The sequence below is a fragment of the Carcharhinus amblyrhynchos genome, chromosome 7 (genome assembly GCF_965287045.1).
Source record: "Carcharhinus amblyrhynchos chromosome 7, sCarAmb.v2.hapA, whole genome shotgun sequence".
Taxonomy (NCBI): domain Eukaryota; kingdom Metazoa; phylum Chordata; class Chondrichthyes; order Carcharhiniformes; family Carcharhinidae; genus Carcharhinus; species Carcharhinus amblyrhynchos.
In genome coordinates this window covers 26,002,518-26,016,412 of record NC_137330.1, presented here as the reverse complement: position 1 = coordinate 26,016,412, position 13,895 = coordinate 26,002,518, and the positions used below count along the sequence as shown (strand labels likewise).

At 40.8% G+C, this 13,895-nt stretch overlaps 1 protein-coding gene across 1 annotated transcript in view; it reads right to left on the bottom strand.

The window, feature by feature from the left end:
• The window catches only part of mcph1 (microcephalin 1), a 315,247-nt gene that overhangs the window by 204,449 nt on the left and 96,903 nt on the right, over window positions 1–13,895 (bottom strand). Inside the window, exon 13 of the mRNA XM_080193243.1 lies at window positions 2,371–2,448. Within this exon, the coding sequence (XP_080049369.1) occupies window positions 2,371–2,448 (78 nt within the window). The remainder of the gene's footprint in view (window positions 1–2,370; window positions 2,449–13,895) is intronic.

Sequence of the window (13,895 nt, the reverse complement as noted above, 5' to 3'; positions counted from 1 at the left end):
GGATCTGGTCAGACTTGCTGGGATCTGGTCAGACTTGTCATGGAAGGCTTGGTTTACAAAATTAACAGATTCTCACTGAGATTACACTAGGTATGCTATGCAGTATATTAGGTGTGTTTGGATGGAGGGTGATGTTTGTGCAATACTGGGTGTAAGGGTTACTAATCACAAGTTTAAAAATCACACAAGCTGAAAAGCAAAGGTCTCCTTATAAGAGCCTTCACAGACAGACACGAAGGCCATTAGTTTGACAGAGCTCATAAATCAGACATCGTTCACTGCAAAATGGGAATGATCCACAGATACAGAAATAAGCTGGACGATGAAGTTTTTATGCTGATTAGATAACATAATGAAGCAGTGTAAAATGATTGTGATTGGTTTATTCTTATTACTTGCAATCAATTTTGAAAACTATAATTGCCTTTATATCTTGGAATATGCCAAGATATGTGTACTATAGCTTTCCAGCATCCTTGCTGCAGTTTTACTAAAACTGCTGTTTAAGAGAACTCTGTGACTTGTCTGGTTACTTAAAGAGTAAAGTTGTGTTCAATTAAAAGGCTGACATCAAAGCTTGCAACACTAGGCAATGGATTTTGTGCAGTATAAAAACTTTATATTTAAAATTGAGTCATTTTATTCCCATTTCAAAAGGGCAACCTCTGGGCTCCTGTAACTATCTTCTCTCAGTACTGTCATGTTTCACCTTGGAAGCCACAATGCCATGCTTTTCATGATTCCCTCCAGAGGAGGAACAAGATCCATAAAAGGTGTGTTTCAGAACACTTATCACAAGTTCTGAGATTTTATAGCCTGTTCATGAGATCACAAGCATAACCTCATGTCATCTTAAAATCATGTCTCTCATGATAAAATTCACGACAGTTGGCATGTCTGCTATACAAAACAGTGGGGAAAAATAAATGCTAATGTTTAAGCTGCAATTTCCAAAGACTAATTTCCTGGATAATTCCCCTCAATGGAATAGCTCATAATCCTTACTGTACATGGAAACTGAATTCTTTAGCGAACAAAAATTATATGAATTCTGTAAATTAAAAACAAAACCAAAATACCACCTCTTGAAAGATCTTGCAATATTCTCAAAATCCTCAGAAAATATGAATCATTTATTCCTCAAACTTCTAATAAATTCACTCCAAAATGCAGACAAACAGAAAACATGGAACTTCATATGAATGCATCATTTTATAATCACTATAATCACACTATAATCACAAGTTCCAAATTTGCACTTAACTGTAAATAACAAACAATGAAGAGTTTTATGTTCAATAAGGAAAGAGCCTCTTTTAACAAACAACCAAACCATTGCCAACAGTTAGCCAAAGATTGTTCATAACATTCCTATGTTCATTACTCTTTTCAAAGTGCACTAATACCACTGGAAAAAGGAGACATATTTGCCCAAGCTTTTCACTAAGACTCATCAGCATTCATCAGGACAATTTGCAAAAATACCATTTTACACTGTATAAGAAAAGATTCCTGATTGATTGACAAATGGACTTTGACTGGTAGAGGCATTGCCATAGAGGATGCACCAATTGATGGTAACTGACAGTTAACTACCATGTATTGTTTGAAATTTAAACCAGACAGCTTGACTCTGATTGGCAAACACATTGCCCTGAGGAATGAACCAATAAATTGCCATCATTTATTTTGTTTGGTTGAATATTGTCCAATTGTAGAGTCACAGCTAATATTGGATGCTGTGTCTTAGGCTTTGCATGAACAGGCTGGTTGGGTATTGTCTGTACCTTGTGACTGGACAACATTTGCTCAATAATCCTCAATGAATTACTAAGAAAATCCTAAGAATTACATTGACAACTAAATTAAGATCGTCAGCCAAGCTCACCGTGTAGTGCATATGTACGTACTGAAAGCTACAGATATTAAGACATGATGCCCTATTCTTTGCAGATCAGGGACACATATTGCACCTGTTTCAGCTAAGTAAAATAAGTGACAGTTATTTGCTCGTTCATTGCTCAGGACAATGTCTTCACCAATCACAGTCAAACAGCTTGTTTAAATTTCAAACAAAGCTTGGTAATTACTGTCAGTCACCAAATCTGGTGCATTCTCCATGGCAATAGCTCTACCAATCAGAGTCCACTTGTTTACCAATCAGCACTTGCTGCTCATACTATATGCAATTGCTGCTCCCTTTACAATCGGCATCCTTGCAAATTGTTCTGATGAACACAAGATGAAAAGCTTTGATAAAAATGTCTCTTTTTCAACAAGCACTGTACTATCAAACAACTATCTATTACTATCCTATAACTATAACACATAGCTTTGTGAACAGAAGACTGTAAACAGACAGTAACTTACAGCAGCTGCAGGAAATTGGGCCGATAGCTCATATGGTTCCTCAGGAACCCAACGACCTTGTTGCAAAGACCAAAGAATCTGGAAAACAATAGAAAAATCAAAACTTTCTTCAGGAAAGATAGCAGTAATTGATGTTTGGATAGAATTATTGCACCAACAAGAATTTCCGTCTTACAATATGAAAAACAATGCAATATTCCAAAAGATAAATATTTTTAACCTTTGAACTGGGTGGCATGACACAGTGGTGAGCACTGCTGCCTCATAACACTAGGGATTCGGATTCGATTCTTGGCATGGGTAACTGTCTGAGTGGAGTTTGCATGTTCTCCCCATGCCTGCGTGGCTTTCCTCCTAGTGCTCTGGTTTTGCCCACAAGACAAGAATGTGCAGGTTAGGTGGATTGGCCATGCAATGCCCCTTGGTGTCCAAAGATGTGTAGGTGAGGTGGCAAACTCACAGGGTTGCGGGGATTCGGGGGGAGTTGGGCGGGGTGGGGGGGGGGTGTTGCTGGGAAGATGCTATTTTGGAAAGTGGGTGCAGACTCGGTAGACCAAATGGTGACCTTCTGAACTGTAGGGATTCGATGGCTCGATGGCTCATTAAAACAAAAAGTCATTTCCGTATCAGGTACTTTCAATACTCCTATTCAAATTTTAAGTAGTAAAAAATTGCAGCACCATTGGAGAATGTTCACCAGAAATAGTCAGTCGGTTCATGGGCTGATAATGACAGAATGCTTGTTAGGATTAATTTTACAAGGAATTACGTTCATATTTTTATTCACACTTATTTCACACACACAGAGGGTAGAATTTAATGAGATCTTTTCTAAATGTCGGATAGAACTGGGAGAGTTTCAGGTCTGTTTTTTGGGCATGCTTTCAGGGACAATCTCACACACTCTGTCTTGAAAGTTTGGGGGAGTCTGATTCTCACGACATAAGGCAGTGGGTGGGGCTGAACGCACCCCACAGCCTGCAGAGGGAGATATTGCACATGTGCAGACTTCTGATAGCATATGCGCATTAACAGTAGCAGGATCTGACAGACAAAGAGAGCTGTCAGACCCCTGCTACTGTATGCAGCCTCAAAGAGCAAGCCCCCAACCCCCTGCAATCGTGGGGGCCCGCAGCCCAAGATGTAGCACCCACTGCCCAGACCGATCATGGACCCCCTCCCTCCCTTCCCCCCCCACTGATCGTGGACTCCATCCCTCTCCAATCACATGCAGAGTGGCAACAGGCCTCTATTCCTCCCATTGGTACCTCCCCACAGATCCCACCTTCACTGGCCCCACCCACCCACAGGCCACCCCCCCATTGGCCCCGCCCCAGCACTGCCCAGCTAGCATTGCCCAGGTGCCAGGCTGGCACAACCTGTCTTGCATTGCCTAAGGGGCATCCCAGCCTTGCCATAGGCCTCCCCAAGGGGCCTCTATGGCCTCCGGTTCTACACACCTGTTCCCCATTCACGGGGAGCAGGTGTTTTCCTCGCCGGTGAGAACCTCTACAGCGATGCCATAAAGGCAAGCAAGCCCAGGGGACTGAGCGCCGGGCCCGCTAAACAAATTCAAAACCCTATTTTAATAAATTTAAGTAAAATAACCAGCATCTCGCCCATTTCCAGCAAGAGGCTGACCGTGTCAGAAATATGGATGTTGTAAAATTGCATCGGTCATGAAAACGGGCCCCATTCAGGCTAGCAGCTTTACGTCCAACTTTACAGCATTTTCCCACCACAAAGCAGGCATAAAGCAACACTAAAATTCTACCCATAATCTGAGGTTAGGCATTTAATATTCAAATTATTTAAACTGAAAGTCATCCTACTTAACCTATACTACTACTGTTACCTGTGTTTGAGTTTTAATGTACATTCAGGAATTAAATATTGTGTACTTCGTATGTATATATAAAATGTTGATAATAAACCTGGACTGCATGACCTAAAAAAAAATAAGTATTTCTTGCTGTGTTGCTGAGGTATACAACATTTGATTTCTGCTTGTGTACAACAAGATGAAGTAGAAACATTATAAAAAGGATTAGGCTAGAGCTTCAAGATTTCAGTTGAAATTCAGCAATTTATGTAAATTTGCTTTGCGATTAAATTGCTTTCAACTTACCATTTTAAGTGCCCATTTGTACATGAATAGCATTTCAAAATCATTCAGCTGCCAATTCATCCTCTTTAAAAGTCACGCTCTTGGCTTTCATTCATAGGTCATGGTCCGTAGATTCTTCTTCTGTTAATTAGTACTGTGTGCAGTTTTGGTTGCTGTACTTATGCAGGGATATTTTGGCCTTGGAGGGAGTGCAGAGGGGGTTTACTAGGCTGATACCGGAGTTGAGGGGCTTGAGCTATGAGGAGAGGCTGAATAAACTAAGCTTGTACTCGTTAGAGTTTAGAAAAATGAGGGGAGATCTCATTGAGACACATAAGATGATGAATGGGATGGATAGGATAAAGGTGGAGAGACTCTTCCCGCTTAGAAAGGACAGTAGGACTAGGGGGCACAGCCTCAAGATAAAGGGGGGGGCGGTTTAGAACGGAGTTGAGGAGGAACTTCTTCACTCAAAGGGTGGTGAATCTCTGGAATTCTCTGCCCGTTGAGGTGGTGGAGGCTGCCTCGCTAAATATTTTTAAGACGCGGGTTGATAGGTTTTTGATAAGAGAGGGGATTAAGGGTTATGGGGAGAGGGCGGGAAAGTGGAACTGAGCCACGACAGATCAGCCATGATCTTATTGAATGGCAGGGCAGGCTCGAAGGGCTAGATGGCCTACTCCTGCTCCCATATCTTAGGTTCTTATGATAAAATTTGTTCCCTCAGTAATGGGACCTCGAACCAATAAATTAGGAGTAAGCCATTCACCAAAGTGTGTTCCACCTTTTGATAAGAACATTGCTGATCTGACTATGGTCCCAACTCTGCTTTCCAGTCTACCCCCTATACACTTTGTCACAGAGTCACAGTCATAGAGGTTTACAGCATGGAGACAGGTCCTATAGCCCAACTTCTCCATGTCGCCTAGTTTTTACCACTAAGCTAGTCCCATCTGCCTGCATTTGGCCCATATCCCTCTATACTTATCTTACCCATGTAACTGTCTACATGCTTCTTAAAAGGCAAAATTGAACCTGCTTCTACTACTGCCTCTGGCAGCTCGTTCAACATGCTGCAAGAAAAAATTGTCCATCTGGACACTTTTGTATCTCTCCCTTCTCATCTTAAACCTATATGCTACAGATTTAGAGTCCCTACTTTTGGGAAAAGATGTTGACTTTCTATCTTGTTTATGCCCCTCATTATTTTTTAATCTCTGAGATCACCCCAAAGCCTCCTATGCTCCTGGGAAAAATCTTTGTCAACCAAGATTCTACCTTATTCAGTTTTAAAAACATTCACTGATCTTGCCTCCACTGCTCAGAGGAGGAAAAAGGTTCTACAGGGTAATAACCCCTTGAGAGAGAAAAATTCCTTATCTCTGTCTTAAATGGGAGACCTCCTGATTTTAAATTGTGCTCCCCCACAAGGGAAACAGGCTCTCAGCATCTGTTAAGCCCCCTCAGATCCTATATGTTTCAATAAGATCACTTTTCGTTGTTCCAAATTCCAATGGATACAGGCCCAGTCTGTCTAATATCTGATGAGGTAACCTCTCTATCCTAGGAATCAGTCAAGTGAACTTTCTCTGAACAGTTTCTAATGTTAATTACATACTTCCTCAAGTTAAAAGGACCAAAACTGTACCAAGTACTTCAAATGTGGTTTCACTGACACTCTATACAATTGTAGCAAAACTTTCCGACTTGCATGTTAATTTCCCTTGCAATAACTGACAACATTTAATTTGTCTCTCTAATCATTTGCTTTACCTTCACACTAACCTTTTATGATTCATGTACCGAGACACCTGGATTCCTTTGGACCACAGAGTATTGCAATCTTTCTCCATTTAAATGATATCCTTCTTGCCAAATTAACAAGTCCACATTTTCCCATATTATACTCCATCTGCAATTCTTTGCCCACTCACATAAGTTACCTAAATCCCTTTGCAGGTTGTATGTCCTGCTCACAATTTACTTTGCGTCATCAGCAAATTTATAAGTTTATTTTATTAGCGTCACAAGTAGGCTTACATGAACACTGCAATGAAATTACTGCAAAAAAAAACCCTAGCTGCCACACTCCGGCACCTGTTCAGGTACACTGAGGGAGAATTTAACGTGGCCAGTGCGCCTACCCAGCACATCTTTTGGGCTGTGGAGGAAACTGAAGCACTCAGAGGAAACCCACACAAACGTGGGCAACAGGTACAGACTTCTCACAGACAACGTGACCCAAGCGGGGAATCGAACGAGGCACCATGAGGCAATAGTGCTAACCACTGTGCTATCGTGCCACCCAAACGGAATAACCACATGTTCAGTAAATTGTGTTGCTTTTGTCAAGGATGTAAATGTCTACCAGGATCAGTTAATTATTTAATAATGTCTTCAGTAAAAAATGCACAATATTGATATGTATTGAGTTAATGTTGATTCTAATGAGCTGGCAGACAGGCATTAATTACTATAATGACAGAATATACAGCTTTTCATACAGCATTTTTATATAACATTTTTAAATAACTTAATTATAGAACGTGTCATGTCAACCCAAATAATAGCCATGTTGGCTCCACAAAGGCTTGTTTTTGAGTAAAACTGATGAAATACAGCTTGGTAATTGTATGCCTTCTGCAGTCTCAGAAAATTGAACACGGGAAACAGTGCGCAAGTCAAGCAAATGCCACAATATGTACATTGTGTGCTCACATATTCGCAGTTAAATAGATTGCTTTGCTTGAGAGTGATGAAGTGATAACAGGACAGAAAAAAAATATGATGGAGTTCAAAAGGATACAATTTCACTATTAATTATTATGAAGGATTGCACTCGACTCAGAAGGGGAGCAACTACAGTTCCTTCTCGTGCAAGATCGAATCAGCAGAGACATGAAGCTCTATTGACTGGTCTAGACTAATAATATAGGTGAGGGGGAAAAAAAACATATGCATTTAGACATCAGCTCCCACATCCTCAGAATATCACAAAGTGCTTCACGCCAATGAATTACTTCTGCCATATGGATATTGTTGTGGATGTGCAAACCTCACAGCCAATCAGCATACACCTGAGTCTCTGAAAGCAACAAGATAAATGAAACTTAAACTGTTTTGGGGAGTATAAATTGAATGATAAATGCTGGACTGGACATGTGGAACACTTCCTGCTCTTCTTTAAATTGTACTTTGAAAATCCTTTACATTCATCCAAATTGGTAGATGAGATCTCAGTTCAGTTGGCACTTCCAACAATGTAATAATCCCACAGCATTGCATTTAAGTGTCAGATTAAATTATGTGCTCATGTCCTGAGGAAAAAGATTCATTCAAATGTGAACAATGTGCCTTTTCAAAATATTCCGTGTAGCTTGAATGTATAAAAACCACCAAAACTCCGGTAGATAAAAAAAATCCACTGAAGTACTCATTTAAAAAAAGATGCATACAAGAACATTGCAGGGAAGTGCATTGACCTGATGGTTAATTTCCCTTCATCTTGTTTTAAGACCTTAATGCTATACACAGCTTTTTGGTGGGGGTAAGGGCAATCTATCCTCAGCTTGCACTAATCGAGCCAACTAGTCATCACTCTCGAGCAAAGCAATCTATTTAACTGCGAATATGTGAGCACACAATGTACATATTGTGGCATTTGCATGACTGGCGCACCGTTTCCCCGTGTTCAATTTTCTGAGACTGCAGAAGGCATACAATTACAAAGATGTATTTCATCAGTTTTGCTCAAAAACAAGCCTCTGTTTTGCCAACATGACCATTATATGGGTTGACACGTCGCCTTTCCAAGTATCTCTTGGAGTCTCCAGGAATTAATGGTTACTCTCCAGGACACTGGTCTGAGCAATCTAACAGCAAATTGGGCAACTAACAATAGGATGTGAGGGCAGGATGATTGCAGGCAGCAGGTGATGTGCTGACATCTACAGGAATACATCTAACCAGAGGTGACAAATCTATTAATATGAGGAGGGTGCATGGGGTGAAATGTCTTCAAGTTGTCTATCCCTTTGGGGGGGGTGGGGGGGGGCTGCGGGGATTCACTTGGCTTCTACTTGATACTTCCCCTTATGGCACAATCATTACTGTTTTTTATCTGAGTGCCTGCTTGTAGGTCAGTGCATTTGGTTAGGGTAATCAGTACAGAGCTTCAGAGTGGCATGGCGGCACAGTGGTTAGCTCTGCTGCCTCACATTTCTAGGGACCTGGGTTTGATTCCCAGCTTGAGTCACTGTGTGGAGTTTATACGTTCTCCCCATGTCTCTGTGGGTTTCTTCCGAGTGTTCCAGTTTTCTCTCACAGTCCAAAGATGTGCAGGTTAGGTTGATTGGCCATGCTAAATTGCCCCTTGGTGTCCCAGGATGTGTAGGTTAGAGGAACTAGTCTGGTGAAGATGTGGATTAACAGGGATAGTGCCTGGGTGGGATTGTTGTCAGTGCAAACTCAATGGGCCAAATGGTCTCCTCCTGCACTGTAGAGATTCTACTCTCAGAACATCAGCTGGTTTCCTGCTATTCCCCATGCTGTGACATTAAAGGCACTGTAACAGTATGGCCAAAATTATCCGGCCTCATACGTGCCTGGGATTTTCTGATACCGCTGATAGTGAATGGAGATTTGGCTGGAATCCTAAAGGTTGCTGCTCTCGCTCGCAATGGGCGAGACCGGAAAATCCCATCCTATGTGGGGGAGTGGACCCTCCGCAGTTGCAGCATGAGCAAATGAAGCCACTTGTAGAACTTGGGATGGACAAAACCAGGTGGGCAGATGGACAGGCAGGTGTGCAGGCAACGTTATCTACAGTTTTCAGTATAAAATGCCGATTGAATAACGTTTAGACAGTATTCGTTTATGAGAGTAAAGGTTCGAAACTGAAATCATTTTGCCATCTTTTCAATCCATCACCGTAACAATGTTAATCCTCATGCAAAACCTTCGCAGTCTATTTTCCAATTGAAACTCGTTAATATTCACAACGAGACTGAAAGAAGCTAGCAATGCTGTATTTGCAAAATACATTCACAGACCATTGTAGTTCCAATTATATAACGTCAGCATATGATTGCTCGATTTTTGCAAATTACGTCCAATAGTTCCGAGAAAGAAGATATTGTTACAATGTTTCAGTGGCAGCCATAGATCTTAGAAAGCGCAGTTAAAAAAGTGTAGAGGAGTGAAATTACAGAAACAAAATGGCAGTTTGCTGGAAGTGCTTCTGTTGGCTATCAGTATATTATCTGAAAAACACTTCATGTGAACCAAGCAAACATGAAAGACAAAGGGGCAGACCAAACTAAGGAATCTCTAAATGACTATATCTATTATGCTGACCTTAAATAAAAAAAAACCTCTTTTAAATGGTACTTCCTTCTGTATTCTCACTCAATAGAATATTATGATCAAAGTTAAACAAATCTAAAGGTTTTTTCCATCAAGAGTGGCAGGGATGGCTTTGATTGGTTCAAAGTAAATAACTTGAACATGTGAACAAATAGTAACTTCAACAATGCATAAATTGCAATGTTGAACCTTGTTTGTTCCAGCATCTCTCAGATTCATGTTTAGTCTGCTTTTGTGTTTCAATTTTAATTAAAATAAAGACAAGCAACATTGAGTTGCCCATCTTTTGCACTCAGCATTAGCGCTTGCCACTGACCTCAAATAAATCTCTGCACAAACCTACTGTGATCCCAGTGGTAAGAACTTCGACTGCTTTGAAGGAGGATTCCCTCCCAGCGTGGGTTGCAGCAAGAGCCAGCAGCACAGTCCAGTGCAATGCAGACATTGATTACAGTTACTGCATCAGACAAAATTTTTAAAAAATCTGCTGCTATCAGGAAGTTTTCAAAAATCATATTTAAGTCAACACAAATAATTCTACAAAAAATTAAAACTTGCAAATATTTTTAAAAAGTACAATGGTACAATAGATAAATCATTTTAGTAAGTGATATGTCCAAAATATAATAAAATGTGCTAAGAAGTCAGCAATTTTCATTTTTAACAAACTTTATCAGATTTTTACAAAGTTTCATGTTTAAAAGATGCTAAAAAAAATTTAAAGTTGCTTTTAGAAAGGTGTGAGCCTTATTATGTATTCATAAATTGTGAAGAAGCCACTTATTCCTGAAATGCTCCAGTCAAATTTTCAAGCAGAATTAATGGGGCATTAGCTCACATTCACGCTGATTCCTTGCATGGGCCCAGATTTTCACATATCCCACTATGTTGCAACAGAGGTGAAGGGGAATTCTGCCCCATACGAAACAGAGGTGGTAGAGGAGAGCTTTAATGAGATGCACAAAGTTGAGAGGAGCCTGGATGCAAATGTCTATTTACTTCAGCAGACGGGTCAGTGATGAGGGGGTAGAGGAATAGACGGCTTAAAATAAGGGCAAACAATTGGCATGAAGCCCCAAAGAACAGAGACAGGCCCAGCTTGACACCCAACCACCCTTGTGAGCGGCTCTGAACTGCATCTGGATCTAGTGAAAAAACTCCATCCTGCATCCGTCTCCCTGGAGCAAAAATGGGGTCCAATCGGGAACTTTTTACTGAGGCAGATCTGTCAAGTAAGTAGCTCCTGATTCAAACCACCTATCTGGGTGGTGAAGTCCTGTCACTGGTGCTTGAAATAACAAACCCTCAGGAGCACGGTCAGTTGGTCCATGGTTGCTACATTGTCATACGCCCTCTCGAGGTTGCAGGTAGGGGATGGGGACTCTGTAACATCAAATCGAGGTGAACACAATGTGATGTCACTGTTGACACCACAAAATCCAGGTCATTGTGATGATTCTTAGTTTTTTTTTCAGCTTCAGTGAAAAATGTTAAATTTTGAGCATGAACAATACTAGATCTTTTTAAAATTTCTATTTAAATTCAAACATCTCTTGTTAATCTCTTGTTAAGAGTGGCACAGTGGTGAGCACTGCTGCCTCACAGTGTCACGGTCCCCAGTTCAATTTCAGGCTCGGGTCACTGTCAGTGTGGAATTTGTAAAGACAAGCAACGTCCTCGCGGTGTCTGCATGGGTTTCCTCCGGGTGCTCCACTTTCCTCCCACACTCCAAAGATGTGCAGGTTAGGTTGATTGGCAATGCTAAATTGATCCTAGTGTCAGGGGATTAACAGGGTAAATGTGTAAGGTTATGGGAATAGGGCTTGGGTGGGATTGAAGTTGATGCAGACTTGATGAGCCAAATGGCCTCCTTCTGCGCTGTCAGGATTCTATGGTTCTAACCCATTCATGCAGATCCCACTGAAACAGCAAGATGGCTTTCCTCACCTCTACTCATCTCATAATACTCCATATCCTTCGAGACACTACAGGGTCTAAGTTCTACTTGAGTCAACATAATGTAACTCAAGTCATGAGATAACTAATTAGACAGGGCCCTATTCCAGCCATTTCTGCTAAAATAGGCATCATTCTAGCTAACTGATTACAGTGCCGTATTTGATTTAATGTGTTCAACTGCAGCATCGACTGTCACAACTAAACCACAAATATTAAAAATTTCTCTTTCCAGGGTAAAGACCTCACAATCTCATCAACTTGAAATCAATTGTATAAAAATCTGGCAGCTTTCACAATACATGGATGACCAATTCCACCAATTTATTGCTCAGGCAGTGAAGGTGAAAATTATCTCATATCTCACTAATATCAACTCCGCTGGAATTAAAACATTTTGAAGTGTATATGGCAGTTATCCCCTTTCTTAGTGTCTGACATTTATGCTCGCCATTTCAAAATTTCTTTAAGCTGCCGAGAAACATTTTATAGGTAATTAAAAAACAGAAAACGCTGGATTAAACTCAACAGGTCTGGCAGCATGTGTGAAGAGAAACAAAGTTCTGCTTAAACATGTTCTTTATGAATTATTTTGAACTGTATATTTTTAAAATCAGATTCCTAATAAGAGAAACTCTGTATTTGCTGTTTTACTGTAGAGTACAGTTTGCTCCTTAATAGTCTGTGTTTCAGTACTGGCAGCCAAAAGTTTACTGATAATTGCATAAATTCACATGCTGATTTCAGCTTTCACTGGTTAACCGTCAAAGGGCCACATTTTTGACGAGCTCATGTCTTGCATTTCAACAAGTATCTGTAACCATCTCAAACTGCTGATTGAATTAGTATGTTCAAAAATATGTCATCGACTTTATATTCTCAGACTATTTATTCAAGGTCTTTGAACAACCGCATTTCACCACTACTTTTATTTCCTCATAAAAATAAATTATTTCACCCTTGGACTACAATCATTAATGTGATGAAAAGTTGTCAGTGGCTCAAAATATAAACTTTCTCCATTTGGATTAATGATTTCATATCCTTTTTTGCTAATCACTGCAACTAATCGGAGCAATATTGTCTTCAAAGGCCTAATATTTGCATACAATCATGAAATGTCAAAGCACAGAAGATTAAAAGTATGCTGTCTGTGCTCATGTTTTTCTCTGTTACACTAAACGTTTGTTTATTTGCTCATGCAATGAGGGTGCAGCTGGCAAGTCCAGTATTTATTGTCCACCCCTTATTTCTGCTTGTCTTGAAAAGGTGCTGGTGAGCTGCGTTTTTGACTGCTGCATGGGTGATGATGCCCACAGTGCTGAACAGTGAAGGATTTCCTGGTGAAGGAACAGTGATATATTTCCAAATCATGATCATGTGTGACTTGGAGGGTCATTTACAGGTCGTGGTGTCTCCATCCGTATGTTCCTTTGTCCTTCAAGGACATGTTGAAGTGCTGCAGGAGAACCCTTACTAGGTTGCTGCAATGCACCTCGCAGATGGTACACGCTACAACCACACTGATGGTTCAGAAAATTAATATTTAATGTGGTTGGCAGGGTGTTCAGTGCTGCTCCTGGCATGCACTCCTGCACCCCTCATTGAACCAGACTTGGATTCTTGGTGTGATGTAATCATGGAGTGAAGGAAAGGGTGGGCCATGAGGTTACAGATTGTGTGAACTTCAGTTTTGCTACTAACGATGGCCTAGTGTCTCATTGATGCCCAGTTTTAAGGCTGTTGGTGAGGCCCTCCACCTCATCCACTACTCCACCAATCTTGATGTCATCAGCAAATTTACTAACCCACCCTCCAGTCTGAAAATTTTCCCTCCATTGCCACCCTCTGTCATCTATGAGACAGCCAGTTACTTATCCAATCGGCCAAATTTCCTTCTATCCCACACCTCCTTACTTTCTTCATGAGCCTACCATGGGGAATCTTATCAAACGCCTTTCTAAAATCCATGTGTATTACATCAGTTGCTCTACCTTTGTCTACACACTTAGTTACCTCCTCAAAGAATTCAATCAAATTTGTGAGGCAGGACTTACCCCTCATGAAACCGTGCTGATTATCCCTGATTAAGCTGCAT